Source organism: Pleurodeles waltl, chromosome 12 (genome assembly GCF_031143425.1).
Source record: "Pleurodeles waltl isolate 20211129_DDA chromosome 12, aPleWal1.hap1.20221129, whole genome shotgun sequence".
NCBI classification, from domain to species: domain Eukaryota; kingdom Metazoa; phylum Chordata; class Amphibia; order Caudata; family Salamandridae; genus Pleurodeles; species Pleurodeles waltl.
In genome coordinates this window covers 690051948-690078383 of record NC_090451.1, presented here as the reverse complement: position 1 = coordinate 690078383, position 26436 = coordinate 690051948, and the positions used below count along the sequence as shown (strand labels likewise).

General features: G+C 45.5%; 2 protein-coding genes across 2 annotated transcripts in view; both read right to left on the bottom strand.

Moving 5' to 3' along the window:
• Positions 1–9477: 9477 nt before the first annotated feature.
• GABARAP (GABA type A receptor-associated protein) lies at positions 9478–25581 on the bottom strand. Its single transcript, XM_069215528.1, has 4 exons — positions 25362–25581; positions 13094–13172; positions 10700–10818; positions 9478–10099 (listed from the first exon to the last, which is right to left on the bottom strand). The coding sequence occupies exons 1-4, from the start codon at positions 25449–25451 to the stop codon at positions 10034–10036; spliced, it is 354 nt and encodes a 117-aa protein (XP_069071629.1). The 5' UTR covers positions 25452–25581; the 3' UTR covers positions 9478–10033.
• Positions 25582–26040: 459 nt separating this feature from the next.
• The window catches only part of LOC138266837 (uncharacterized), a 34413-nt gene continuing 34017 nt past the window's right edge, over positions 26041–26436 (bottom strand). The window contains exon 2 of the transcript XR_011199735.1: positions 26041–26341. The gene's annotated coding sequence lies outside the window, so the exon portion shown is untranslated. The remainder of the gene's footprint in view (positions 26342–26436) is intronic.

The window sequence follows — 26436 nt, the reverse complement described above, 5'->3', positions numbered from 1 at the left end:
AGAGAAAACGACGGAGGCGGAGCCGGACGAGTGTTCCCCGGTCACGAAGGGCTTTTTAACCTCCTTGTTTGACTTGCTCCAGAGTGATATCCAGGATCTTCGTAGGGACATTTCTCAAGAGGTGAAAGAGCTGCGAGGAGAGGTTACGTCCCTAGGTGAGCAAGTAGCGCAGATGGAGGACAGCGAGATTTGTCGTGGTGAGGAGGTGGCGGGCTTGCAACAGGAGGTCGTCTGCCTCCAGGAGCAGCAGGACTTCCTCCAGATAGCGGTCGAGGACTTGGAAAACCGCTCGAGGAGACATAATATCCGCATCAGAGGGGCCCCGACGGGGGCTGAGAAGGAGGACATTGGAGACTTCGTGGTGGGCCTGTTTTGCTCATTGCTTGGCCTGGATGAGACCCAGGAGATAATCTTGGATATAGTTCATCGAGTGGGCCGTGCGGGTGGGCCTGGAGACCGTCCCCCGGACTTTCTAGCTTGTATCCACAACTTTAGGCTTAAAGAGAATATCTTACAGCGAGCCCACAATCTTCAGAAGGTTCTTTTTAGAGGACAAGAGCTTCAATTATTCCAGAACCTCTCTGTGCGGACCTTGCAGAGGCGGAGAGAATTTAAACCCATTACGGAGCACCTGCGGGCACATGAGGGGTCTTACTCCTGGGGCCACCTGTTCTGCCTTGTCTTCCGGTGGGAGAATCAGCTCCGGCAGGTGAGGTCCATATCGGAAGCGAACCGGATTCTGGGCTTGGAGGATCACAGCCAGGATTCGGGCGAAAAGAGAGCTTGGCTGGCGGGGATCGCCCGCTTTGGCGGCGGAAGGAGAAAAGGAGGAAACTACAGTGCCCTACGGCTTCGGAGCGGAGGTCGGAGCAGGAATCCGTTTTGAGCAGCGTGGCCGCCGGAACTAATGCTTAGGCGAGAGGTGATCGGAGGGGTCTGAACTGCGGATGGTCACACTGCTTACGGCCTGGTGGCCGGTGAAGACGGTCGGGGCGGCGGAGGCGATGGACCTGGTTCGATGATCATGAGTGGTTCTACAGCCCCGTGGAGACTTTTCCTCGCGGAGATGGATGCGCGAGGACTTCTTGGTTGTGAGCACCTGTTGTGCGATTGGTTGAATGTTGGTGTGTTTCCCTGCGATGCTGGCCTTTGTGTGGAGATGCTCTCTGGCCCTGGCGTTTGAGGTGGTTGATGCTGTGGCCTAGGGGGCGGTTTTCCTGTGAGGCCTCTCCCTTCTTGACCGCCGCTTTCATTTTAAGGTATGACTATTAAATGTATGAGCTTGAATGTCCGTGGGCTTAATAATCCAACTAAGAGGTTAGCCATCATGTCCGCCCTAGAGAGGTCGGGGAGTCACATTTGTCTGTTGCAGGAGACACACCTCGTGCAGAGGGACATCCATCGCATGCGTTCTAAGTGGTTCCCCGGGCAGTTTTGGTCTTCGGCTTCATCGAAGCACGCAGCGGTTGCGATACTGTTAGCGCGCTCATTTCCCGGGGAAGTGGTGATAAAACTACATGAGGTGCAAAGTAGGCTTTTGGCCATGAGGAGGTGGTTGGGGGCCTTCTCTTTTACTATTGCTCCCTTATACGCGCCTAATGCCCAGCAAGAAGTCTTCCTAAAGCAGGCTCTGACCCCGCTGTTGCATTCGCCGGATGGTGCCATCTTGGTGGGGGGGGCGACTTTAACCTGGTGATGGATGGTGATTTGGACCCCTCTTGGCACCGTCATGGGCAGACAGGGTCCTTGTCAGCGACTGGCCGTCAGTGGATGAGTGAGTGTGGCCTGGAGGATGTGTGGAGAAGGGCACACCCCACGCTAAGGGATTATTCCTTTTACTCAGCAGCGACCAAGACATACGATACACTTGACCTTTTCTTGGCCTCGCAAGAGTTCCTTTCCCGAGTTACGGAGTCAGTGATTGAGCCTCGGGCCCTGTCGGACCATTCTCCAGTTACCGTTGGAGTTGCCATGAGCATGGAGCGGGTGGGGGCGTCGGGGTGGCGATTCAGGGACTCAATGCTTCAGAACGGTGCAACAGTGGAAGCGATCCGAAGTGCGATAATAGATTACCTTAGCTTGAATGACGATGGGAGCACCTGTTTGGCGACGTTGTGGGAAGCATTGAAAGCAGTGGTGAGAGGTGAGGTGAGGTGATGTCGTTGTCTGCCAGGGATAATAAAGCAAGGAGATTGATGAGAGAGGATCTGGAACAGAGGGTGGCGGTACTAGAGCGCTCCCAAAAACATACGGGCGCCCCAAGAGTTTGGCGAGAGCTTGAGAAGGTAAGGAAGCAGCTGAAACGACTAGACTGGGACAGGGCAGAGTATGCGGTGGCATGCCTTAAGCACAAGTATTATATTGGAAGTAATAGATGTGGGAAGCTTTTGGCACACCGGTTACGTGTGCAACGCGCGGCGCCGGCGATAAAACTGGTTTGCTCTCCCTCAGGAGTGGAAGCGCGCACGAGCGATCAGATCGCGGAGGCGTTTGCGGAGTTCTACCGGGTCTGTACGGGGCTGAGGATCCTGGTAATATAGCTCCTGAGACCTTCCTAGAGGGTATAGCAACTACTTCTCTGGGCGAGAGGGAGGCGACTTCATTAGATCAACCTATAAGGGCGGAAGAGGTTATATCAGCAATCTCACGTTTGCAGGTGGGGAAGTCCCCTGGTCCGGATGGTTTCACAGCACTTTTTTATAAGACCTTCTGTGTGGAACTTGTACCAATATGGGTGCGGCTTTTTAATTCCTTTCGAGCGACAGGAGTTCTGACAGCCAGTATGTTGGATGCCACTATTGTGGTTATTCCTAAGCCGGGGAAGGATCCAGAGGAATGCGCCTCCTATAGGCCGACCTCGCTCTTGAATATCGATGCCAAAATATTTACTGGAATACTGGCACACCGTCTTAATTATTACATGCCAGGCCTTGTGGATCCCGATCAAGCAGGTTTTATGCCGCATAGGCAGTGTAGTGATAATACCAAGCGATTGCTTCATCTACTGGATAAAACGGACCGCTCATGCAGGGAGGCGCTTTTCCTTTCTATCGATGCCGAAAAAGCGTTCGATAGAGTCCACTGGCCGTACCTGTTCCGAGTGCTTGAGCACTATGGGTTTGGCCCGGGTTTTATGGCATGGATTTGCTGTATCAATCAGGTGCCTCGGGCGGCGGTCCGGGTCAATGGGACGCTCTCATTGCCGTTCTCAATCCAACGAGGGACACGGCAGGGGTGTCCGCTTTCACCTCTCTTGTTTGCGCTCTATATGGAGCCCATGGTGCAGCGGCTATGGGATAACCCTCAGATCACGGGTGTGAAGTTTGGGGGCGTTGAGCATCTAATCTCTCTGTATGCGGATGACGTGATCCTTACCCTGGCGGACCCCGCAACCTCACTGCCCGCACTCATGGGGATACTGGATGAATTTGGCCGGGTCTTGGGATTCCGGATGAATATGCTAAAGTCGCAGGCCATGAACAGGTTCCTTAGCGCCGAGCATGAGAGGGATTTGAAGGGCCGATTCCATTTTATATGGACTTCCTCAAGGCTTCCTTACCTGGGGATTGACTTAGCGTCTACTGTGGCACGAACGGTGACGCTGAACTACACGAAATTGACCTGGGAGGTGCAGCGGGATCTAGAGTCCTGGGGGAAACTTAAGCTGTCATGGCTGGACAGGGTGGCGGCGGTGAAGATTACCATTTTGCCACGCGTCCTGTATGTGTTCCAGGTGTTTCCCGTGACGCCCCCGCCCGAACGATTGCAACCCTTCAGATGGCGGTTCTGAGATTCATTTGGGAGGGTAGGGGGACGCGTCTTCCACGTCGGGTCTTTTACCACCCCAAGGAGATGGGAGGATTAGCGGACCCTTGCCTCTTACGATACTTTCAGGCAGCGCAGTTGCGCTTTCTACTAGAATGGACTCGCCCGTCTACCGAGAAACATTGGTTCTTTATGGACCAAGCTGTGGCGGGCTCCCATATATGGAAGGAGCCCTGGCTTTGATGCCGCCATAGAGCGAGTGGTTTGTATGCATACCCGATCACGGAAGTAACGATGCGTGTATGGGATGTGGTGGCTAGTAGATTGAGGCCGACGACGTTCCCATCGCCAATGACCCCTCTGGGCGCGAACCCTGACTTTGGACCAGGCTTGCAAATGGAAGCGCTGCGCCGATGGTATGAAGGGGGCTGTAAAAGGGTGGGATACTTCTTTGATGAGCAGGGGGTGATCTCTTTTGACCAGATGAGGGAGACATATGGCTTATCAGAGGCGGACAGGGTGATGTACTATCAAATACGGCATTGGGCCTTGTTGCCAGCTAATAGAGTATTAATAGATAGGCCGTTAACCCAGTTTGAAAAATGGATCCTAGTGGAAAAGGATGATAAGCGGGTGATCTCGGAGCTGTACGGACTATTACGAGGGGAGGATCGCACACCTAAGACTAAGGGTCAGTTGTGGTGGGAGAGGGCACTGGGAAGGGAATTGTCTGACGAAGATTGGGACAGCATCTTCTATAGGTCACACCATACTGTTTACAATGCGGCAGGCACAGAGACTGCCTATAAGGTGGCCTCCTATTGGTACCTCACCCCAGCACGGATCCACGCTTGGGATCCCACTAAGTCTAGCCTCTGTTGGAGGGGGTGTGGGTTTGTTTGTGCACCTACTATGGCATTGCTCCAAGATTCATCGATATTGGGAGAATGTTATACACACTACTGATGCGGCGTTTGACACTCAGATCCCCAGATTTCCTGCGTATATTTTGTTGGGCCTGCCCAATCTGCTCACCTTCCCCCTGAGATCACTGAAAGGGCGGCAGATGGCCTTGGCCCTCAATGCGGCATTGCAGCCAATATTGGCGATGTGGGGTACGAATAAGATCCCGACATCTACATCATGGCTTCATAAGCTGTGGTTTATTCTCGCTATGGAGAAGCTCACTCTCTCCTCACAGCAGCGCAGCGGCGATTTCAGGGACATTTGGCAACCATTCTTACAGATCTTATCCAATGAGTTCACGGAACTGACATGTCCGGCCTACTTGAGAGTGCTGGGGTTCACGCGTGCTAGTGGGAGTGTGTAAGCCGAAGAGAGTTTTTTGGAGAACCAGGATCACGTAAGGGTATGGCCGGGAATCGAGTGATTGCTGTGTGGCGGGCCAGTTGCGGGGAAGCAATGTTGATGTTTTACTATGTATTTTTATGTTTTATACTACTATGCATGGAGTACACTTCATATTGCAGCACTCGACAGAGGGCGACCCTTTCGGGGGTGGGAGTAAGCAGAGGAGGGTGAATGATGGCCTATTGAGATACGGTTGGCCAGGAGTGGACTGTTATGGCCTACCTCCACATCTCTTGACAAGTACTGCTGCTTTCTGATTGTACTATTTTGAAGAGCTGTAATTGCAATGTTTAAAACTTGAAATAATAAACAGATCTGATCCATTAAAAAAATTGTTGTTATTGAAGTGGCTGGGAGAAGTGGGGTGTTGGTCGGTGTAATCCAGGGAGCAGCTGGTGAGTTTGTATTGAATTTTCTGTGATAAAAAAAATACACCAGTTTTTTTTCAGACTAATTGAGGAGTTGATTTTGTTGTGCTATGGCTCAGTGTCAAGGGATGATAGTTTTTTTTTTTTTAAATAAATTCCTAAAATGTATGTTTGGGTATGTTTTGCAGAAGAGATGTGGTCACTGTTGAGGGATTTCTTTGCATTGCAGATCCCTAGCTTCTGTAGTGGGCTTGTTGCTTAGGAGATTTCTTGTAGGTTCTTAGCCAGCATCGCTCAAGCCTCTACCTTCCTGTTCCAGCTGTGAGAGGTGATATTTGAAAAGGCTGTGTGTGTCTTGCTTCTCACAGAGTATTTTAGTGATGGTAAGTGATTAAGAATCGCTATACAGTTAGATAATTGGTTTGAAATGGTTAGGGTTACAAGATATGTCTAGGTGATAGTGTGATGTGTAGTAAACCAAAAATAATGCATTTGGTGGGATGCACTTGTGGCTTTTCGTTGAGATGTGTGACCAGGCAGAATTCGGATGTTTTCCTTATGATCTGGGAATGGAGAACCTTATTAGTGTGAGATCACTCCATGAAAGGGGAGTGACTGAGAGCGTTCATGGGAAGTCAAGGCAGAGTTTGGTTAGATGGCCAGCTGGTTGGGTTGGACCTTTGGTAGGTTGGGTGAGGCATAAACAGTCAATTGGTGGACGTATTTTGCAAGTGTATCTCCTTTGTCATCTTTAATGTTGAAGTCACCCATAATTCAAATTTTGTTGCGGGTGTCTTGTTTCACATGAACTAGAGAATGTTTCAGAGGGCAGTAAGGTACTTTATGAGTGCTGAAAGTTTAATTCAGTGGTGTGTTTCAGATATTCAGAGGAAGAGAAAAGGGTGCAGGGATTTCTCTACATATAAAAATGGGAGTTTTACATGATGGTCCCTCCCCTTCCTTCTTTTGCCCTGTGGCCTGAGTACAACGCTAGGTCGCCTAGTAGTACTGCTGCATTTAGGGGCACTTCAGTATTGATTTGAAACCATGTTTCAGTGACAGCCAGAAAATTGATTTTATATAACGCATGGCACTCTGGAATGGAGTCCATGTTTGTGAGTTGGCCTTGCATGAACTGGAACAGACGGCTCCGAGGATTGCGGTTTTGCGATATACATGATTTATATCTTTAGACAGTTATTTTGTACAGTAAGACAGCAAAAGCGTAACTGAATGCTGCTTAATCATCTATTCTTATGGGTCCAATATTGGTGCACCCATCTGTGGTGTTCCTGGCCTTTCTTTTCTTAAAGATGAGTGGGAAATGTTATGGTGACTATCTAACATGGGCTCTTCAATTGACCTGGTTCAGCTCAACTCCTAATTAGACTTCCAATCAGTGGTGTTGCTTGAGGATCAGGGTAAAAAGATCTTCAAACTTACCTTCTGCTAAATTTATTTTAGATGGTACTACATATATGAATGCTTTGGATACAAATGAAATAAGTACATGTTGAACATGCCGACACTGAGTTTCTTAGTGTTCATGGTCACGTCATGTGCCCTGATAGTTTACATTTTGACTTTGATGGCTCGCGTTACCAGTCCCTCAATGTTTTTCCTCTTGAAGTCCTATGCTTTCATGCCAATGATACCAAATAAGCTGCTTTGCTCCCACATTGCTGAGTGTTCAGGCATCGAACAAGGCCTCATACTCCTCAACAGCAAACATTCCTTTCTTTCCTTCTGGTGGTCCAAAGAGAGCACTGAGGTGGAGGCAGAGGCTCTCTAAAATTTTAATCCTCTTTCTGTTTCCCCAGTAGCAGATTCTGAAGCGGCTCTCCAATGTTCCCTACCTCACAGTCCGATGCTTCCTGCTCTTTGGCTATTTTGGGCACATGGGAAAATCTTCAACAAAGTGACTAAGAATGCAGTGAGCATGAGGATGTTTTCCCAGATTTACTTAAGTTGAAGAAAAGCACTTCAAATACTAAAGACATTCAGAGAAGAAAACTGCAGCACATCTCCAAAAATAGGAGGAGGACATACATCTTCAGTTGTTAGAAGTTGTAGATTGTTCCCCAGTTCAAAGACAAACTGAGGCCTAAAAGCTAAAATAATTCTTCTAGGACAGCCAGCTGCCTGAAGCCGTAATGGCACACTTCACAAGGCAAACTCTACTGTTGAACTTCAATTTTTTCATTTTCGTTTTCCTGGCTTTAAAAAACTATGAGGAAGAGACATGTACAACACCTTCCTCAAATTCAAACGAGTTTAAAGATCAAATTAGATACCTTTATAAATATGCCGTAGTTTCAGATAAGAACAATGATCAAGCAAAGCTACATTTTACACCCTTCTTCCAAACCCAGTTATTTAACTTGTAGAAGCGTGAGGGTATTAGCTCCCGCATAGAGATATTCCATGTTCTTGAATATTGATGGCATGGGTGACAAAGAGCTAAGATCTTTCAGTGCAGGGCATTCTGTGATAGTACACCCGATAGCTGCCATAAAGAATCATTTGGTGAGTGGGAGAGCCAAATGTATTTTGTGTGTGTTCATGAATGTGCTTCTTAGCTAGCTCTAGTTCCCTCACTTTCATCCCCCTTTTTTCATTACAGAAAAGGTGGATTCAGTCCCCCAATTCACACTACAGACATTTTGTAATTTAAAAAACACATTTAAAAGAGATTGTAGGAGATTTTAAAATACTTTGCTATCCTGAAGCATACTGATTTGCTGGGACATTTTAATATTTATCTCTATCAGTGAAGATTCCATAATGAGCTATTTCAAGGTCCACTGTTCATTGTCCCCTCCTGCAACTCACGAAATAACTAAATCTCCCATTTGATCTCTGCTGAGATATGCTGACAGCTCTGTCACCTCTACAGGGTCCAAAGATGCTCCAAGTTAGATTCTGTCAGCAATAAGACTCTCAGATTAAAAGGTCCTCAACAAGGTTTTCCCTCCAAAACGAAACCCCCTTCTTCAACATTTGCATGTCCTGTGCCTCTGAACACAGCTTATAAGGGAAAAACAAAAAAACAAAATAGCAGGTAACCTCTTGTGTCACGAGTAGAGAGCCATCAGCCTTTACCCATCCTATTCTGGATTCTTCACTCTGGCTGCACAAATAGGATTTATGTTTGTTCATTACTCCCCAGTCAGTAAGTAATCAATCCCAGCCACTAACTTAACTACACAAGGGGCTTCAGTCAATTATCCTCAGAAAACTAGATCCATTCAACAGACTTGGCAGTGTCAGTTGTAAGTACACGCTTAAAAACACCCTAAAATATTTAAAAGGGAGCTGCATTAAAATGAAGTGGTGGCCATTTCTGAATGCTAAAATTTTAACTCCTGAAAAATATCTTAGAAGGCACCTGATGACCAGCAGCTGACTTAGCTATAGGGCAGCACGCTCTAAATGATTCTACATGTGGGAGAGCAAAGAACTTGTGAACACAAAGAGGTGTCAGCAACCTGATGGTTTATTTCTCAAGAATTTTTTTTTTTTGGGGGGGGGGGGGTGTGTTTGTGTGTGTGTGTGTGTTTTGGGGGGGTGGGGTTTCATTTATCATAAAGTCATACATGTGGCTTAACAAAATCGCACTTTAAGGGTTGCACTGTTGCGCAGTGCAACACTTTAAATCTTATGCCCCATGACTTATTTGAAGCGGGGGCCTGAAACACCCCTGTCCTTAGCTGTCCTATTAGGACATTGCTGGGGGTGCCCACTGTTGCAACCATTGTCCTGTAGATAGAGAATCAAGCATCACCGGAAATCCAAACTTAGTCTACCCCTGCAGCACTTTCGGACCACATACTTTGTGACTCCAAAGCTCTCTTAGGTATGGCTCAGTGTCTACAATCTACTAGCTGCACACTCCACACAGCATGAAGGCATCACTTGCAAGTAGTTAGCTTTAAGTACTCTAATGCAGCATTAACCAGTCACTCTCTGCCCCTGCATTGGAATTTTCTGTTTATTGAGGTCTTTGTACAATGTCGAGCAAGAGGTGACGTCCAAATTTACAATGTGCTTCGTTGTCGCATTCGCTGCTGCGTTATGCACCAAAAATCACAGACTTCTCACAACTTCATTGCTGGGCCCTTCCCCATACCTCGACCCAACAAAAAGGGAAAAAAAACTCAAAGGCATGAATCAGTATTATTTCCCACCCCGCCCACCCACCACACAAAGAAAGAATCCAGACAAGCACAGAACAAACATGTAAGAGATTTAAGAGCAAACAGCCAAAGCAGGAGCAAAATGATTTAGACTTCGCACAGAAAAGGCGTTTGCCCAACAGATAATACCCAGTAAAGGACGGAGGCACAACTCCCCTCCCAGGACCCACCCCATGAAATTACAGCAATGCTTAGCATCTTGCCCCAACCCTGTACCTCCAGAGGGGAAAGCACTGCAAAAAACAAACAAAAAAACAAAATACCAACCCCACCTCCCACCCTCGTTTCATGTGAAAGTGCAGTTCCGTTTGGGTTAAGGGCTCCGTAGGGCCTTCACATCCCATAAACGCTCTCGTCGCTGTAGGCTATGTACAGGAAGAAGTCTTCCTCATGGTGCTCCTGCCAAAGAAAGGACAAAGTCACTACTCCGCCAAGACCCTAGAGTGCTTAACAAACTCTGCAAGATGAGATAGAACAGAGCTTGCTGTCTGATAAGAAAGGACAGTTCATGTACAGATATACATCTCTCACTTCAACAGGAGACACAGTGGAAAAAATGCTGTTGTTACAGAGGACATTTTAAAAGATTCTCAATCTGGACTGCATATCTTAAGTAGGCCTACTTTCTATTTTTACACTGAACAATCCTATGCGCAATTAATAGAGTTTTACTAGCTCCGAAATACATCTTTCAGAGGCAGTGCAAAAAGAAATCACGTGGTGCGTGTGTTGGGAATGGACAAAGAAAGAGAAAGATGCAAAACAAAAAGAGAGCAAGGTGAATGGGAGCATGAGACGCGGCGTGCGTTACGATACGTGTATGGTGGTTATGGTGTGAAGAACGAGCAGTCAGGATCAAGCCAGGAGTTGGACTGTGAATACACCATTTGGAAGTTCTACTGCCTGTCCCACTCCTTGTAGCTTTGCACCAGTGGACTCACAAACACCACTACAGGAGCTGCCAGGCTTGATGGTGCTTCCCTCCTCATCTCGACTCACCTGGTATAACTGTCCCATGGTGGCACTGGTGGGAGGGATGACATTGTTTACAAAGAAGAAGAGAGCATCCTCCGCTCGCAGATGGATACGTTTCCTGATCAGGAAATAGAACTGTCCAACTGAAAGAAAAGAGAAAATACAAGGATTTAGACAAATCATGAGGTGAAATGGAGAATCAAATGTGTTGTGTGTTCCTGCCAAGAAACACCAAGTTTATCAACATAAAACTGACAAGTCAGTTTTGAAGATAAATAAATTCCTAATAGCCAAATTGATGAAAATTAAGTTACATATCAATAAGCTCCGATTTCAAAGTGTGTAGTCAACAATTATTTTTTGGGAACAAGACATAAACGTGCCCATACTTCATAAGCATTGTTTTTAGGTAACGTGAAAAAAGAAATGGTTAACAGCTTGGGAAAAAATAGAATAATAAATCGTAGAAGCTGGCACTCCATTTCTAATACAACCTCAGGTGGTGCATGAGTGCAAGACAAACACAGAAAAACAAAGGAGGCTGCTCAGGAGTAAAGGCAGAGTAAGGGGGGAGCCGTTATGTATTTCGGAACAGGTAAGCGCAGAAGAGTGAACAACAGTGCGAACCAAGGAAAGGGAACAAAGAGGGAAAAGGTTTAAGCAGCCGTGGGAGAGAAACACAAGGGGGCGTGGAGTATGTTTAAGTAATTGAAGAAAGCTCTAACAGCTGCAAGGAGATCTTCTTGCTCAGCAAGTATTTCACCCCATCCAACTTCTTCCACTGCAAAATTGCAATTATCTAAAGGAACTTCGCACACCAACCCACCCCAGAGAACTCATAGCTAACCCACTCACCAACAAACAAGGCGGCTCACCAGAAACAGCACCACGGAAATTATGCAGACCTTCCACTCAGGGGCCCCCATGCCCCCACCACATCTACAACCTGGGAGCATCACCAATCAGCACCACCCTGGCCAAGATCTACACCACCTTCATCATGTATGCCACTTTCATGAATAAATGGAAACTGGCAGAAATAAAAGCCCTCCTCAAAAAGCCCACAGCCGACCAGAATCAACTGAGAAACTGCTGATCCATCTCCCTTCTCCACTATCCAGCCAAAGTGATTGAGAAGGTCACTAATAAACTCAAAACCCACCTTGAACTTCACCAACTTCTAGACCACACACAATCAAATTCAACAAGAACTACAGCACCAAAATACCGCTCATTGCAGACACCACTAACATTTGAAATATCCTGAACAAAGGAGAAACAGAGGCCCTCCCCCTGCTTCACCTCTCTGCGTCCTTTGATGCGGTCTCCCACAACACCCTCATCAGAAGTTTCCACAAGACTTGAATACAGGATCTGCTCTCAAATGGATCTGTTCCTTCCTCATAAGGGGGCCATGCTGCTACCCTTCACATCAGAGACCAAGAAACTGCTATGGGGTGTCCCACAGGGATCGTCCTTCAACCCCACTCTTGTCAACATTCAGCACTCGCCAAAATCATCCAATAACAGGATGTCACCGCTATCTCCTACGCTGATGACATCCAACTCATCGTCTCCCTGACGAACAAGACAAATAACACGAAAAACAACTTCACCAACTGTATGACCATGGTAGAAGACTGGATGCGAGCCAACTGCCTGAAGCTCAACTCCAACAAGACGGAAGTACTGAACTTGGTCAATAAGACCCCTCCATGGGATAAAGTATGTACATCGAGCTTCCTCATGCTATCCACGCTGCAAAACATCTTCAAATGGTTGCCTGAGAAAAACAGACGGACTGCCACACAAGCAATCATCACAGGCAGGCTGGACTACGGTAACAGGCAACATTCTCTAGCCGTTTTTTTCCCCAAACAACAATTTCACTGTCTCCAGATCATCCAAAATGCAGCAGCTTGACTAATACTCGACTTCCCGCATCGAACCCACATCACATAGATAGAATTTCACCAACCCACCGGACACCTGCTCTGCTTCACTCTCACACATGCCCTGAATATGCAAAGTCAAAACTGGAGGTCGTTCATCCTCCTAAATCACACCCAAGACATGGAACAACCTATCTTAACACATCAAGGCCTCCTCTTCACTTATTGAGTTATGTAAGAAGCTGAAGACCTGGCTCTTCATATAGGCACCTTGGGATTTCACACCTACACACCTTGCCCAAGTGCCTGAATACCCTCTCTGGTGATGAGTGTGCTAAACATAAAATAGCCTAACATAACTTCTGATTTCCCTCGCTTGTGTTAAGATAAGGTGTGCAGGGCACTCCTCACGTGCCTGGTTTGGCACTGAATGGTATAATGCATCACATATTCACGAATTTCCATCAGTATCTAAAAACGTTAGGTACAGACAAGAGGCGGCATGTCCCACTTTCCAAAGAGTTACCTGTTAGGTCTGAGGGTACAAGGTACTTCTTCTTATCAAGGTCGCCTATTCGAGCCTTCGGCGCCTTCTCCACTATCACCTGTGAACCAAAACAAAAACGTGGCTCAAAAGGACCATTCTTCAATGCAGAAAAACCAACAACTATAGTTCATCAAATATGTCTGAGAGAGTAAGGGAGAAGGTAAATAGTACCTGTTTTTATGTTTGTGTTTACATTTTGTATGCATTTATCCACATTTATTACTCAAGTAATTGGCATTAATGCACGTTTTGTTTGAAGAAATGAGTTTGCAACTGGTTTATTTTTTTTAAAATACTTTTTTAATCTGTACCCTTACTTCGAAGCCAGCCATGTTTTAGCACTATAAACTTAATACTATAAATGTATATTATCATTACAGGATAAATAAGTGTGCAACTATTCAAGTATTAAAAAAACCTTTCCCTTTTCAAATATTAATGCTGCCATTCTGCACGGATACTGGTAGAGCAGTCAGGACTGGCAGCATGTATGACCATCTGAATAAAAGGTGTATAATTCTTATTTTTCGTTTTTTCCTACAAATAGACACGGAAACACATTGCTTTAAAACTATAATGAGGTTGAAAAAACAAATCTGTAAAAAACGATGGCTTCACATAAATCCAATGGGAACAGAAAGGGTAGAGATTAACCACAGCACAGAATTTCCTATAAACAATTGTTTCAGGAAATTATTTCCCATATCGTATTGCTGAAGAAAAAAAATGGGGAAATGGACAGGTACAGGCTAAAACTGTCATTGTAATTAATGAGGTATAACAAAGCAACTCAACTAGAACACAGTAACTCGCAGCCTCTGCTTACTACTTTGTGTGAGAATTTCAAACCCACGCCAGGGTTTCAGGTTCTTTTAGCTCTTGTATATTTAACTAGCAATGGGTGGGCATGCCAACGCAACCCAACTTCCTCGCCCTTCTCATAGCTGTGATACACCCAAAAGCGAAGACTCAATCATCAAACAGCATATATGTCTCACTCAACCATAGAAATCTTAAGGGATTCCACAACAGACACACAAAACAGAGAACATTCTCAATCATCACTAAAATGCAAAACTAAAATCACACCCAAGTCAGCAACGGCGGAGAAAAAGAACAAGTTACTTACCTTCGGTAACGCCTTTTCTGACAGAGACTCTAACCGCGGATTCCTCACCTTAAGACATCAGTTCCCAATCTGTGGTCTGCGGACCCCAGGGGTATGTGACACATTTCCGGGGCGACGCGGGCCTGGGATGACAGAAAGGTACTCCAGTTTGGGCCTAACAGAAAACACATGCGTGTTTTTATTTGAGCAGTAGTTGTAAATGCACTTCGAAGTTACTTGTACACCCAGCAGCTTTCGGGTGACAAAAAAGCGTCAAGATAACTCTGGTGATTAATGTACCTGCTGGAGAAAGATTGTGGTTTTGTCTTGTGGTAGTTTTGACTCATTTAAGGTGGCACAGATGGCTAATATGCCTGATGCAGAGAACGTGTATCGTGCAAAGACAATTATTTAATGTGCATAGTGGGTTACTGCTTCTGTCACAGTGATTCTTTTGTTACTGTGCAGTTCATAAGTTACAATCATAATCTAGCACAGTGAGCTAGGAATTGCAAAAGAGCGACATGCAAAATGCATGGTACAGGTTAGAAAGTCCACCCCCCTAGCCTTTCATTATCCTTATGTTGTTTAAAAAAAAAAAAAAAAAATGTTGGCTTACCTAGAAATACATTCTTATTATTAAAGTCAACACTAACCACTGTGTTATGTTCTGAATCCTGAGCTTGTGCTTCTCCAGACCAAGCACTCTTAGAAAAAGCCTACCACTGTGAATGAGATGTGAATCCTACACACTGTAGTCACCTGTAAAGTGCTCAGACACCCTTCACTGGTATGCGAGGCACTAAAAAAACGAATGAATTACGTGTGACAGAGAGACTGTGGAAACATGAGAGGTCCTTATGGTTTTACTTCCTTCCCGCACCACATATTTATGTGAAAAATCTTTCTCAGATCTTATGTACCTAAAAAAAAACAAGAATTTTCAATGCAACGGGTCTCGCATTAGCTTGAGTTAGAGCTATTAGCGTTGTAAAGAGAAAAACAACGCAGCATGTTCGCACTATGTTAAATGCAGCACGATCGCGCTTCGTGGAAAATAAACATTTAAAGTAGTCCGGACACCATGCTAAAAACATTGAGCCTTGTACGTTTTGAGTAGTTTACCGGTGCTGTGTAGGTGGGCTAAACACCGGAAAATGCATGCCTTTCACAAATGAAAGCAAGCGGATTTTAAAAGGCAAGCCCACGAACCAATGTAAGTGACTGACGTGACATAAGCGTGGTTTGAAGCTCAAAGAGAGATTACAGAGTGGGCCGAAGCGCTTTGGGCTCGCCCATAAAAAAAATAACAGAAATCCCTATGGAAATGTAGAATCTGAACTGAGGATTCAGCTTTCCTAGATAAAACCAAATATTGAAAAGTTAGTCACCAAGATGTAGCAGCAAACTTCTCATTACGTGTTTTTTTTTTTTTGCACAAGTTTTCAATATAGATCAATTATGTCATTAGTAATTTGAGTATTAGTTTGGTACGTACTTATTTGTGCATTTTTGTGATTTACTGTTTTAATGTTTGAAACTTAAATTGTATAAATTGCTTGGGGGTCCCCAGCTTCCAGTAGTGGTTCAGTGGGGGTCCTCGGGAATCAACCAGTCAGCTCCACATCGACTTTGTCAACGTTGGAAGTGATATCGTGGAACCAATATTAGGTGTCACAGAGCCATGTAAAAAACAATTTTTGAACAATGTGCGTTGTCTAATAAAAGAAGAGCCAAGTTCACAAAGGTGGTAGGATCACTGATGAATCTGCAGGAAGACATCTAACCGCAGATTTCTGACCTTAGAAAAGATACCCAAGAAATACCTTGCCAGAAGTGGGTCTGTAAACTGCCTCAAACCAGAAAAACCTGGAGGACCAAACAGGCAAAATGCAATTTTCAATAGGCACAACTGTCCAAGCAGTAGTGCTTCATCAACATGTGGAGTGACTACCAAGTAGCAGTTTGGTAAATATCCAGGATAGGTACCCTGAGTGCCAACACAGTAGTAGCAGCCTTGGCCCTGGTGCAAAAGGCCTTTAAGGATGCGGCTTCTTACCTAATGTGTAGCAGATTTTAATGCAAAGTACAATCCATAGAGAGATGGTCCACTTCTCCACAGCCTTGTCCGTGTTTGCTCCAGTAAACCCTACAAAGAGCTGATCATCCTCCTAAGGACTGTAGTGCGATCAATGTAAAAAGAAGAGCGATGAAGTCTCTCCTCTTTGAAGTATGAGGTGGGGTGAATGAAGTAGGCATAGTGGTGCTCTGACCAACATGAAATGGAGTGACAGCTTTTAGCAGGAAAGAGGCATGATTCCGAAGAACCAGTTTGTCAGGGAAAAAGCTGGTATATGGGAGGTGAACCAAGCTGGCTTGAAGCTTGCTCCTGCCTGATGTAATGGAAACTAGAAAAACGGTTTTTAATAGTCAAGAGCTACATAGAACAGCTGTTTTGGGGCTTGAAGGAGGGACAGGAGAAACACGAGGACCAGATTAAGGTCCCATTAGGACATCACAAAAAGGGTAGGAGAGAACAAGTGCAGCAAACCTTACTGAAAACAAGTCACAACATGCGACTTGAACAGAGAGGGCTAATCTGGCAACCCAAGGAGGCTTAACATGGCTGACAAGTAACCCGTAACAGTGTTCAGGGTAAGGACTTGCTCAGCTGAAGAAAAAACAAATGGCAACACCTCCAACGACAGTCTTGAATGAAGGCCCAGTTTCTGTGAGAAACGCCAAACCACAAACTTATCCGAACGGGAGCCCAATACAGATTTAGTAGAGGGACACCTTGCTACCAAGATGACATCACAGATTTAAGGAGGAAGATCGAAAATCCTTACTGGTTGCAGCTCAATCCCCACTCATGAATGTGGAGAGTGTACATGTTCCAGTGCATGACCTTGTCCTGTGGCTATGATAGGAGTCACCCCCCCTCCTCCGTCCCCTCCAATAGGAGCAGTCTGATTGGGTTACCGATGCTAATGCTCAAGAGGCTGGGATACTTTACTCTCTGTGCAGAATCCCGAGCCACTAAAATGACTTGGGCATGGTCTGTCCTGATCTTGAGAACTCAGGCAGGAGTAGCATCGGCAGATGGGCCTACTTGAGTCCCCAATTCCACTCAAGACTAAATGAGTCCCCAAGCGATAAATACTTTGGAAACTCCAGCACGAAGAAATGTCAACATTGGCCCTCTCTGCAGTGGCAAAAAGATTGAGCCAAGGTTCTTCCTATATGTGGAAGAAACCTAGTGCCACCTCCAGATGGAAACGCCATTTGTGATATGTAATGCATCGGCAGTTGAATTTGTCCACCCTGGCATACAATGAGTTTGCCAGGGGCTACAAGACTATCAAGATATTCTGGCACTCCAGTCAAGTCAAGAGGCGCACAGCCTTCTAGCCAAGGGTCCATGACCCCAAACCTCCCTATTTGTTGCAATACCACATGGCGGTGGTGGTATTAATGAACAACTGAACTAGTCTTTCAATGCCAAACAAATTGCCCTCTGCTACAGAAGGTTGATGTGGAGCTGGGACTCTGCCGGGGACTAGAAATCTCTGCTCTCTACCTCTCCCATGTAGCATCCATTTACCAATCTAAGATGGACTCGTAAATGAAAAATTATTCGTAAAGTGCCTGTTTAACATAGCTCTAATGTGCTTTTAAAAGACAAACAAACAGGGGTGTGGGTCGAAAGCAAAAGGTGAGACGAGGCAACACAGATGGGGAGAAGGCGGGAGAGAAGGACAGAGTAGGCGGGAGAGAAGGACAAGTGAGAGACAAAAGGGGAAGCACATGGACAATGGAGGGTTGTGATGGTGAAGAACACGGACACAGCATGCATGGGGAAGCATGCGGAGGGCAGGTATGGAGAAGCACGCAGACAACAGAGGGAGGACAGGGAAGGTTAAGCATACCGTCAGTGGAGGGGGAGGGGAAACAAGAACAGGGACAGGCCAGGGGTGAGGAAGCAAGTACAGCAACAGAGGGAGGGCAAGGGTAAACACATACAGACGAGGACTAAACATGAAGTACATGCTGGAGACAGCTGGAAAACAAACCTTTTTGAAGTGCACTTAATACCCAAAAAAGCGAAATTAGCACCTGAAAAGGGGACAGTGGAAGGACACAAGTAATGGGGCCAAACACCAGAAGAGAGAGGAAAGTCCACAAAAGCTTATGAACAGGCAAGCAATAAAGAGTGACAAAACCAACAAATGGTAAGCAATGAGTGGGTTCTAACCCAATGTAAGCTAACAATCTGTCTTGCAACAAGCAGTGCATGGTCTACCTTAGGTGGGACCTTAAATGCACAAAATCTTCAAAAAGCAAAGGGAGCAAGAAAAGTCACTGTACTTTGAACACGTCCTCCAATATCTACCAACCCCAATAGTGCAAGGGGTCAAAAGGGCTCGTCTTTGATAAAACAAAAATCTTCTCCAAGATCACAATGTCTACATCACCTCTTACCACCCCGTGCTGTAAAGGCGCCAAAACATCATGTTAGGATTTTAAACGACAACACCCTGGATCTGGATGCACCTCGCAAGGTGACCTAGGAACCACATAGAACAATACTGATCACATTCAGCACTGAACGAAAGACTCCCATGTCTAACGAGGTCCAAGATAGACTACAGAGACAGCAAAAAAACAAAAAACAAACAATTACATTGCACCCCGCTGAAGTAAGGAAACTAGGAGTAATGTTAGTCTTTGATCTTCCCATTATACTCCGCAGTAGTGTGTCCAACTCTTCATAATGAGATGGCAATTTCATTCTTGTAACCCCTTCAAAGAAAGAGCAGTAGGTTAGCCACCAGTGAAGTGTGTGAAAAAAAAAAAACCTCAAAAAAACACTCTTTTAAGACTCACAAACTTATCAGGTGGATACAAAACCTTTTGTCCTCCCACAACCTCACAGCCAGCAGCAGTCTAAGCAGGTGACTACAAAGGTCTAAATCAGGAAACAAACACAACATTGTGGTGATTAAGGCTTTGGGCACCCAAGAAATGTGAGGTGCTATCTCAGGTCAAGAACAATTAAGAATAAGTTATGGTCATTATTGCATTGTGCAGCAGGCTGGAGCCATTGTTCCATTACAGAACAGTCGCGCTGCAGTAAATAGTATTATCTGATCGGTATTTGCGGTTAATATGGTACCGGAACACTGCATAATGATGACAGTCTCTTCCAGGCCCAAACAGTACACCGGATGGTATGGATCTCCTGGGATGGTCTTGGGAGCTACACATTTGGGGCTGTAGGAAGAGGAATGTGGGAATATTTTGGAACAGATAAAGCAGCTTGGACAAAACAATTTCAGCAGAGCCACCCTACCCACCAGAGAGAGTGGCAGGGTGATCCATCGGTCTACTAGGGACTGCAAGGTATCTATATAGCATCCATAGTTTCCCCCGATAATAATGGGGATGTCTGTATGGTACAGAAAACCCAAATATCTGATTGGTTAGTATGCTACCAGGCAATCTGAAATCATTGGCATTCTTGTTATCTTAGATATTCCAGCGAATCGGTATGACCGGTCTGATAGCATATTTTGGAAGGGGGACCATGAGAGATTTAGCCCGGCTGATCCGAACACCAGACCAGCAGCCAAAATCCACTATTTCCTTAATTATAAGAGTCAATTAGACAGCAGCTTTTTTTTTTTACCAGTAGCATTGTATGAGCTTACATGGATAATAGCGTATATTGAAATCCCGTATTCACTCCCCCACCCAAACCAGCATCCTCCCTACCGACAGGGTAATTTACCTAGAGCACACGCCATGGGCACGGTTGAGGAAAAAAAGAGGCAACATGAAGCACCCCTGCTGTGTACCTCAACCATTTAAGCGCAGCCTAGCCGAGGGAGTGGTATACAGGATCCGAACCCATTTTATTGGTGTGTAAGGGAAAGAGTAAGTGCTGAATGGCTTTCATCCATCCAATTACATTCTGTGACCCTACTCAGAAGTCAAGCTGTGAGGAGGTGTTATGAACATTTGAATGTAGAGTGTGCTCACGAAACAAACCATGTTGTGAATGCCTTAGGTCGCTTAATTCGAGCCGCGCCATAGCTATGAGAAAGGCTGCACAAGCTTTGCTGAGGCAACGCACGTGGCGGTTTGAAAAATCTTATTCAGTATCCAAAACAAGGTTGTGGTTTCCCACCCAAATAACAATGTTAGTCAGCTGTTAGGTATTTACTAATGTGATATGTGTAACAAATAAATATGGACTGTCAGGGTCCACAAGGGTTGCGTGATGTCAAAAGGGTACCTATTTTGTATCCTCAAGAACAGGAGTAAGAGGCAAAGTATTGATAAGGCCCCCAATGCAGCACGTAACCTTCGTTCCCTTCCAGGCAATAAATTTGTCTCCTGTAAAAATAAATAATAATAATCCACTGTATGGCGATTGAATTAAGCAAGAAACTGGTGGCATTTGCGAGGATTATTGAGAACTCGGCCAATCCAGGCGACAAATTTTACGGAGACGTCACAGTGATCATGTACATGCACCATAAGACTTAGTGATAATAGAGCTGTTAGAATAATGCACAGATACAGTCAAACTCATGCCAAATGCTGCGCAGGCTTGCCGTTATAACAAACCACTGTTACCCCTGCCCAACCCAACCACATCAGGACACAATCTCCCAGTGACATCTTCAAGCACTAAATATGGTTAAATCGGAAAGAAACGAACAGTAAGTAACAAGAATCTTGCACCACATGATGGAAAGAGAGAAAGAGAGAGAAAGAGAGAGAAAGAGAGAGAAAGAGAGAGAAAGAGAGAGAAAGAGAGAGAAAGAGAGAGAAAGAGAGAGAAAGAGAGAGAGAAGAGAGAGAAAGAGAAAGAGAAAGAGAAAGAGAAAGAGAAAGAGAGAAAGAGAGAAAGAGAGAGAGAGAGAGAGAGAGAGAGAGAGAGAGAGAGAGAGAGAGAGAGAGAGATGTGTGTGTCAGCCAGAGCACAGATAAGAAAAGGGCAGTTGGTTAACAAGTCAAATAAGCACATGGTATAAACATTGATATTCAGCAGTAGCATGCGTAAATCAGAAGGGACAAGCCAGCTCAATGACGCATTCAAAGAGAGACAATCAATGCTTTTATAACATCGGACATGGTAAAAGTCCCAAATGCATATAGTTAACATTAGGGAGAGGAGCGATCCAGGAAACTGCAGCATGTATGGAAGCAAGTGCCAAGTACGACCAGTCATTTCACCTCATCAAGAGGCAAGCCGTTATAGACATTGTCATGGAAGGGTGACGTGCCCAGCAATGGAAGGATGTTTCTGTAAAAGGTCCAGCGTTGCAGTAGAGTCTGTGAAAAGCTTAACTTACCCTTCTAGAAGAAGTGCAATTTAGATGGCTGTAGCATGGCATACATGATGTCACGCTCCTATAGTTTCTTTTTAACCAGAACATTTTTGACGAGCACCCTGCACAGATTGTGTGAAGTCTGGAAAAAAGGTAAGGCACATACCTTCACGACGCACCTCCTTTGCCTCGCGACCAAAGTGAAGCACCTGATCGCTGTAATTTAAGAATTTAACAATAAGGGACCTAGGAGGTGCTCCTGGAACCGGCCAAGGGGCCAATGAGTGATGTGCCTGCTCAACCACAAACGGACTGGGAGAAGCAATCTGCGTCAAACAGAGTGAGGAGCCTTTCTATGCAGTCTTCTGTATGCCCCAATGCAGTGGATTCAGGAATACTAAGGATGCGTTGGTTATTACTCCTGGATCTTGCTTCTAAATCCTCATTCTTTGGTTGCACCTTATGTAGCTCCACCTTTATCTCCGCCAAGGTTTTGGCATGCTGCGTGTGGACATCCTGAACATCAGAGATGTGCTGCTAAGCGTCAGACAGTCATGTGTTTGCTTATTCATATGATCCTTCATATCAGGGGGGTGGGGGTCTGTTACTGCTTCTGACCCTCAAAAGTAAGGCGCTGTTGTTTTGCATCTCTTCTGTCCATGATCCAAAAGTAAATAGCCAGGCAGTCAATATATCTAGACCAGAGGGGGGTGATCGAAAGCTGATACCTTAGAGATGGAAAGTGTTCTGCCCAAGAAGCGAGTTGCGGTGGCCCTTGGGGTCTTAGCAAATGGACTTGTGGACATGCATGCCCACCTCCAAATATGCCTGAAATAATATCTGAATAGATGACTAAGCATGGCGCAAGCGCTTTTGGCGAACAAAGCAGCAGTAGTAAATAATAGTGGGAGAAGACTCCTGGTGAACAGGCATGCACCAAAGAATCCCCCTAACAATTCAAAGACGAGAAACAAGTGTTACGTCAGGCACACACTTCAATTCATTCAGTTTGAGAAACAAATTGTAGAACTCTATTTGCGAAACATGAAATAAATTGTGACTCAGTAATACTGCAGACAGTGCTGTAAAGCAGGAAGCACTGTCCTCAGAAAGGTAGAAAAATATCTGACAGAAAGGCAGTAGACACTAATACTGGCAGCACCGCCATGTGTTGAGCCGGCACACACCTCAAAACAAGGAAAAGATACAGTTAGGGTCAAAATGCAGTGATCACTTTTCTTACCTGCACAGAAACTAGCTCTGATCAAGCCCAAACAAAAAGCTAAAAGGGAAGGTACAACAACTCCTGTACTTTCAACTGCCCAGAATTTAAGGGGAGGGGGGCCGTTTAGGGTTTCCCAGCTACACAACTCTGTTGCAAAGGTAAGTGTCTGCAGATAGGAAGAAAACACGCAAATTTGAAGGCAATAAATCTTAAAAGGACAGAATTCTGCCTATTTATTACAGATTTGTTACTGTTGCCTGGCATTTCCCCAAACTAGAAGGAAACAATCTGGACTCCTGACAATAATAAGCACATGGTGCAAATGAAGAACCTTGAAGTGAAACAGATCACGAGGTGTAGAGTGAAAGAAGAACTTGGGCTAGTTTCCGCAAGGATGTCAGCATAACACATGATTTTTAGTGGAAGAGGCCGACATTACTCCCCAGTCTTGCGGGGCTGACAGCATGAAGCATTATCACCCAGTCTTACAGGCCAGCAGCACAAAGCGCTACCATTCAGTGTCAGGAGTACAGGCAGCGGGCACACACTCCTACCCACCCAGCACAGCGGGTCTTCAGTAACAACACTATCACTGTGCCACCCTGGCCAGCAGTACACTGAATTACCATTCTCCACACCCGCCGGCAGCACATAGCGCTGCTAATTGTTCACATTGTCCAAAAGCAACCAGAATTAAAAGTTCCACGCTGGCTGGAAGCACACTGCCCTGTCCCAATTACTCAATTGCATGTGATGGCAAAATATTGTCGGATGGTACTACACAGGACTACGATGAGTTCTCTTTGGCTAATAGTCCTCGACACTACCATTACTAACACGCATTATCGGACAGGACCCCCACTGTTACAAATCGGCTATCTGTACGTAGCACTACTAATTGTTCTCACTTGATGGAAACATATCACTAATGTCATCTCTTGACCAGCACTGCAAGTATTCCTGTGAACTCCCAAGTATACACAGCTGCACATTTGCTGGGAGTACATACAAAAGCCAGCACTATGTAAAACTACCACAGTGCTACAGCGTTCCAATATGTTTTGTTCAATGATTTCTTCACTTTGTAATGAAAATGGCACATTCATACTCAACCTCACTAGCGTGCTGTGAATTTCTGAAAAGATGCCATACTTATTGCACATATGCATCCCCTAAGGCCAACCGCACACAAACGAAGAGCATTTGCTGCGGACAGAATACGTCTCTGTCCTACAGATAAAATCACTGAGTAATCGGTCATTCGGATTTAGTTTAGATTTTTTGACCAAAATATATGTGTGTGGGCATTAGTTTAACTATATTCAGATCAGGCTCAAAACTAGACTTCCTATATTTGCCAAAGCTCCGTAAAAGAAGGTAAGCAGTTCTATTTAAAGTCATAAGCAATACGCACTTTAAGGGCAACAGTCTTCAGCCCACTCTGCCCTTTGGACATTGACATTTATTTTAGTACATAAGAACTCAAAAATAGCTATAAAAAACGTTTTCGAATGATGGGCGTTTAATGTGCACAGAGCAACACAGCGAGGCAGCAGAGAACGTAAGATGCCGAAGAAACGCTGGCGGCACAGAAAATAACTGGTATGTGACCCGGTCCCTGTGCAGAGGGCACCAAGAAATTCTCATCGGGTCATGGGTAGCTAACTCCATACTCTCTGCTCCTGTTTCGCCCTCCGATCGAGTAGCAGGGCCTGCTGTCTACAACAGGGCTTATATTGTCTGTGGACCGCAGTCAATATCTGTGATTATTCGCTTAGTCCGAGTTATCGTAACACAAACACCATCCGTTACCTTTTCCTCGATCCTTTAACCCAGTCTCACCGTGAACATACGGGCTTTCCCTTGCGGGGGAGCAAGACTTCTATCCCTGCAGCAGACACCGCATGCAACCTTGTATCATCATATTAAAAGTTATCCCCCAAACCGTGACCCTGGTAGGGGGTGAGATCTGTAAGGACGCGTGCATTCTTCTGATAACTGATTCATGCCCTGTGCAAGCATGCGTGACTTTGTGTGAGGGTCTGGTGAGCTCTCCTGCGCTGATACCATGTGTGATCTTCAACCAAGACCTGGCAACTTCCTTATGCAAATACCCTGAGGCTGGGGTGCCCGACCTAAATCAAGAAAGGATCCACAGCGAATCTTGAAGGTAATCACTATGCAAGCTATTTCACTTTAGATTCATTGGGTTCCGAGCCACCCCCCAGAGTCAGGCTGGACACCACGCCCCGTGCAGTGCTGCATCACCCGTGCCTCTACTGCTGAGCAGGCGCCCTGGGTGACATTACAGCAGATCCCAACCTTATTCACGCCCAGTGTCACACGGTAGCGGTCATCTTACCAGGCGCCTCCTGTCACCATGGTCACCATTATCCCGCCCAGACCGGCCCTTTAACCGCAGGTGCATTCTGGGAGTTATAGTCCCAAATCGCTGGAACCCATTCCTCCCCTTAAACGAAGTGACTCTCGAAAGGGGCGCTGGGGACTGGGTGCGGCCGGTGTCAAGGAGCCTCTGGTCGCACTCGATGCCCCCTCCCCTGCCCCGATCCTCACCGGTACACGGTCGGGGTACTTCTTGCGGATCTTCTCGCCCTCTGACCGCCGCTTCTCGAACGGATGCTCCTCCTTATACACAAACTTCATGTCGGGGGCCGGGCGGGCGCGGGGGTCTCTCCTCTCTCGGTGTCGCTCCTCTCTGTGCCGGGCTCCGATGTCTCCGTGTCTCTCTCTGCGGCGCAGCGATACCAACAACAACCGCGTCACCGCCCCCCGCGTCCGCTTCCGCATTCACAGAGGAGCTGCGCCAGCGGCGTAACCGCCCTCGACACAGAGGGAGGACTGGCCGCTGCTGCTCCGCGGCGGACATCTTGGAAAGGGATAACTTCAGGGTAGGGGATTTTCTCCGCAAATACTTCATAATGCGTTATCAACGTTACCCTAACTTCAGCATGAACTGAGGTCTTTTTCTATTTATCTAATATATATATATATATATATATATATATATATATATATATATAGATATATTTTTTTTTATACATATAATTTTTTTCACTGGAAAAAAAAAAATTATAGGACTGTTATAGTTATGAAGTAGAGTTAGGGGAAAAACTCTGGGAAATTCACATAAAAACCAAAGATTACAGGGACGCTACAGTTAGGTTAGGAATACATTTTTTTAAAGCTTACGCGTTAAGAATTTTCAATTCTATTAAGGACACGGAGGCGAGGATTATGCTTCTCTTTCTAGCTTTATTTTCCACAGCAGCCAATGAGAGAAGAACAATATCAAAACTACATATCCCATAAGTCCAAGCATACAAAATGATCATAGAGAACATACTATAAAACATCAAGAGGCCATAACACTTCCTCTTTCTTTGCGATAATACAGTCAGTAAAAGTCACTAAAACAACTTGATCCAATCGAACAATACAATCCAAATCCATTCGTAGAATCTCCGGAACTGGGTAGATGTAGTCATCCTGCTCTGAACCTCCTTAGAGCGAAGAATTTCAACTCTGATCCCCTCCTAAGAGGAAAAACAAATAAAACTAATAATAGTATGTGTTATAGAAACATTGTATACACTATTACAAGCATTCATAAAATTACAGGGTGGGCAAA